General features: G+C 53.2%; 1 protein-coding gene across 1 annotated transcript in view; it reads right to left on the reverse strand.

The window, feature by feature from the left end:
* Positions 1-47: 47 nt before the first annotated feature.
* Positions 48-3635, reverse strand: part of LOC113223041 (aflatoxin B1 aldehyde reductase member 4) — a 5163-nt gene continuing 1575 nt past the window's right edge. Inside the window, exons 2-5 of the mRNA XM_026452632.1 lie at positions 1643-1830; positions 1346-1450; positions 363-459; positions 48-151 (exon numbers count right to left, since the gene is read on the reverse strand). Coding sequence (XP_026308417.1) covers positions 48-151; positions 363-459; positions 1346-1450; positions 1643-1830 — 494 coding nt within the window. The remainder of the gene's footprint in view (positions 152-362; positions 460-1345; positions 1451-1642; positions 1831-3635) is intronic.

The raw sequence follows: 3635 nt of genomic DNA on the forward strand, positions 1-3635 counted from the left end.
ACGTAAAGCTGACCCCACCCCAGCCATCCACACCAAGCACCCCCAGCTCACCGATTCCTGTAGATCTCTGCCCACTGAGTCCCAAAGAAGCGGCCCACGGGCTGTTTCCCGTCCTTGTCCTCATACTTGTACCTGCCAGTCAGCAGGCCCCCTGCGGGAAGGCAGCAATCAGCCCCAGGACCCAGAGTGCCCCAGAAGCTGCCACATCCCTCAGGGCTCTGGTCTAGGGGAGGGGCAGGGACCCAGGAGGGCTGAAGGACGCAGCCCAGCCTCTTGTCAAACCCTCCCTGCTTCCCAGGTCCTGGGCTGGGCATCTGCGGGTCAGGAATAGGCTGAGTCAGGGCCAGGAATGCTCCAGGTACCAGCCAGAGGGTTGTAGGCATAGAACCTCAGTCCAAAGTGCCTGAGGCAGGGGAAGAGCTCCGTTTCCACTTGCCGGGTGGTGGCGCTGTACATGCCCTGCAGGGAGACAGACCCCGGGGAGAAAGTGGATGTGTCAAAAGAAGGGACCTCAAATTTACCCTTATAGAGCCCTTATTTCAGACCTTATCAATTCTAGGACTTTAGCCATCTGGGCATATACTTATTCTTACTGGTGCTGGTGAAAGGGGCTATGCCCGAGGAAAATTCATTCATTCAGCCAACTTTCATGAGCACCAACTATGGGCTGGTTGTCAGATTTAGATTCTTAAGCCAAAAGTCAGGGTCCCTTCCCTCAAGGTTTTATAATAAGGTCAAGTATAACAGTTATAATCGAGTAATGAGGCAATCTTAATAGACTAGAAAGTTCTGTGACCAGTGCCTGGCACCAAGCCGGTGTACAAATATTTGTGCAATGAATCATGAGGAGGTAAACGAGGACCTGAGGTCTCAGGGTCTTCTGGGCCCATCTAGAAAGGCTTCCAGAGGACGAGACATGTATATGAGACCTGAACCCTTCTCCCAGGGAAGGGGCAGTGGCAGGGAAGGGGCAGTGGCGGGGAAGGGACAGTGGCAGGGAAGGGGCAGTGGCGGGGAAGGGACAGTGGTGGGGAAGGGACAGTGGGGGGGAAGGGACAGTGGCAGGGAAGGGGCAGTGGCAGGGAAGGGCATGTTCCAGGCTGAGTGCAGGGCCAGGTGGGGAAGGAAGGGTCCAAGGTGTACAGATAGGCAGGAAGGAAGCAGATGCCTAGTGGCCAGCCTGAGGAGCTTGAATGTTATTCTCAGGGTACCTGGGAGCCATCTGCAGGCTTTCAGCAGGGGGTGGCTGCTATGCAGAGGGCACAGGGGGCAGTCAGGGTGGCAAAGAGAGCCCAGGATGAGCAGAAGTTCTGGAGACCTTGGCCTCTGCAGCCCCAGCCCTCACCTGGTACACAGTGGGCACGATCCAGCCATTGCTCTTGCAGAGGGTACAGATCTCAGCCACTTCCCAGGCGGCATAGTTGGAGAGGCCAAGCTCCACGAACTTGCCCTGCATGGGTGAGGCTCCAGTCAGAACGCAGTGCAGCCCAGACCAGGAAGTGGAGGCCCGGGGGGGACCCTTGGGAGTGGGGCTGTTCCCTGCTCCACCCTGGGACCACCCTGGTACCTCTGATCTCACCCGTAGGAACAGGGTAAGGAGAACAGCAGCGGGCCACCTCCCAGAGCTCAGGGGTCCCCTCACCTCCTGGTGCAGCTGGTGGCAGGCGCGCAGTGTCTCTTCCACCGGGGTGCTGCGGTCAGGTGCATGTAGGTAGAAGAGGTCCACTCGGGGACACTGCAGCCGCTTCAGTGACGTCTCCAGCTGGAACCGGAGACTGTCAGGCTTCAGGGAGTTCCCAAACCATGGATTGGCCTTGGTAGCAATTTTCACTGAGAGGAGAGAGAAATGAAAATTCAGGGCTGGACGTGGTGGCTCAAGCCTGTAATCCCAGCACTCTGGGAGGCCGAGGCGGGTAAATCACCTGAGGTCAGGAATTTGAGACCATCCTGGCCAACATGGTGAAACCCCGTCTCTACTAAAAATACAGAAATTAGCTGGGAGTGGTTGTGTATGCCTGTAATCCCTGCTAGGGAGGCTAGGCACAAGAATTTCATGAACCGGCTGGGTGTGGTGGCTCACGCCTGTAATCCCAGCACTTTGGGAGGCTGAGGCAGGCGGATCACAAAGTCAGGAGTTCGAGACCATCCTAGCTAACATGGTGAAACCCTGTCTCTACTAAAAATACAAAAAATTAGCTGGGCATGGTGGTGGGCACCTGTAGTCCCAGCTACTCAGGAGGCTGAGGCAGGAGAATGGCATGAACCTGGGAGGCGGAGCTTGCAGTGAGCTGAGATCGCACCACTGCACTCCAGCTTGAGCAACAAAGCGAGAGTCTGTCTCAAAAAAGAAAAAAGAAAGAAAGAAAGAAACAATTGCATGAATCTGGGAGGTAGAGGTTGCAGCGAGCCTAGATCATTCCATTGCAGTAAAGCCTGGGCATCAGAGCAAGACTGTCAAAAAAAAAAAAAAAAAGTAAGCTTAACACTCTTCTCCCTGCCCCCTATTAAGAATCCTAGTTGAAGGCCGGGTTCAGTGGCTCAAACTTGTAATCCCAGCTATTCGGGAGGCTGAGGCACAAGAATCGCATGAACCCAGGAGGCAGAGGTTGCAGTGAGCCGAGATCTTGCCACTACACTCCAGCCTGTGGGCCAGAACCAGACTCGGTGTCAAAAAAAAAAAAAAAAAAATCCTAGTTGGAGATTAGGCACAGTGGCTCACCCCCATAAGGCCAACACTTAGGCCCAGGAGGGTGGATTTCCTGAGCCCAGGGGTTTGAGACCAGCCTGGGCAAAATGGTGAAACCCCGTCTCTACAAAAATTACAAAATTTGGCCGGGCATGGTGGCACATGCCTGTTAATCTCAGCTACTTGGGAGACTGAGTTAGAGGATCACATGAGCCTAGGAGGTCAAGGCTGTAGCGAGCAAATATTGTGCCACTGCACTCCAGCCTGGATGACAGAATGAGACCCTGTTTCAAAAGAAAAATTTAAAAAAGAATCCTAGATCCTAGTGGGCTGGAATAACAGGGGAGTGGAGAGTCCTCTTTCCACTTTTCACACTTAGAAAGTCACTTAGGCTGGCAGGAGGGCAGTCACTGGAGCCCTTGAGACCTGGGAGAGAGCAGGTTTGAGGAACTATTCATTTGGGATTTTTCCATGCCACCTCCACCCCTCTGCTTCTCAATTGAAATTAACTTCAGATCTGAGATCTGAGGACTTTCACCAGCCAACCTTGGACTCAAAGACAGAAGACAAAGCAGGTTTGAAAAAGAAAATTACAAAGTAGAAATAAGGGCCAGGCAGAGGGTGCAGATCTGTGTTGGCTCACACCTGTAATCTCAGCACTTTGGGAAGCCAGGGCAGGAGGATTACTCGAGCCCAGGAGTTGGAGACCAGCCTGGGCAACAAAGTGCGACTCTGGTTTCGATGAATAATACAAAAAATTAGCCAGGTGTGGTGGCACAGGTCTGTGTTAGTCCCAGCTACTCAGGAGGCGGAGGTGGGAGGATGGCTTGAGCCCTGAGAGGTCAAAGCTGCAATGAGCCATGATCGCACTATTGCACTCCAGCCTGGGTAAAAGAGCAAGGCCCTGTATCAAAAAAAAAAAAAAAAAAAAAAAAAAAAAAAAAAAAAC

This window comes from Piliocolobus tephrosceles, unplaced genomic scaffold (genome assembly GCF_002776525.5).
Source record: "Piliocolobus tephrosceles isolate RC106 unplaced genomic scaffold, ASM277652v3 unscaffolded_37963, whole genome shotgun sequence".
NCBI lineage: Eukaryota > Metazoa > Chordata > Mammalia > Primates > Cercopithecidae > Piliocolobus > Piliocolobus tephrosceles.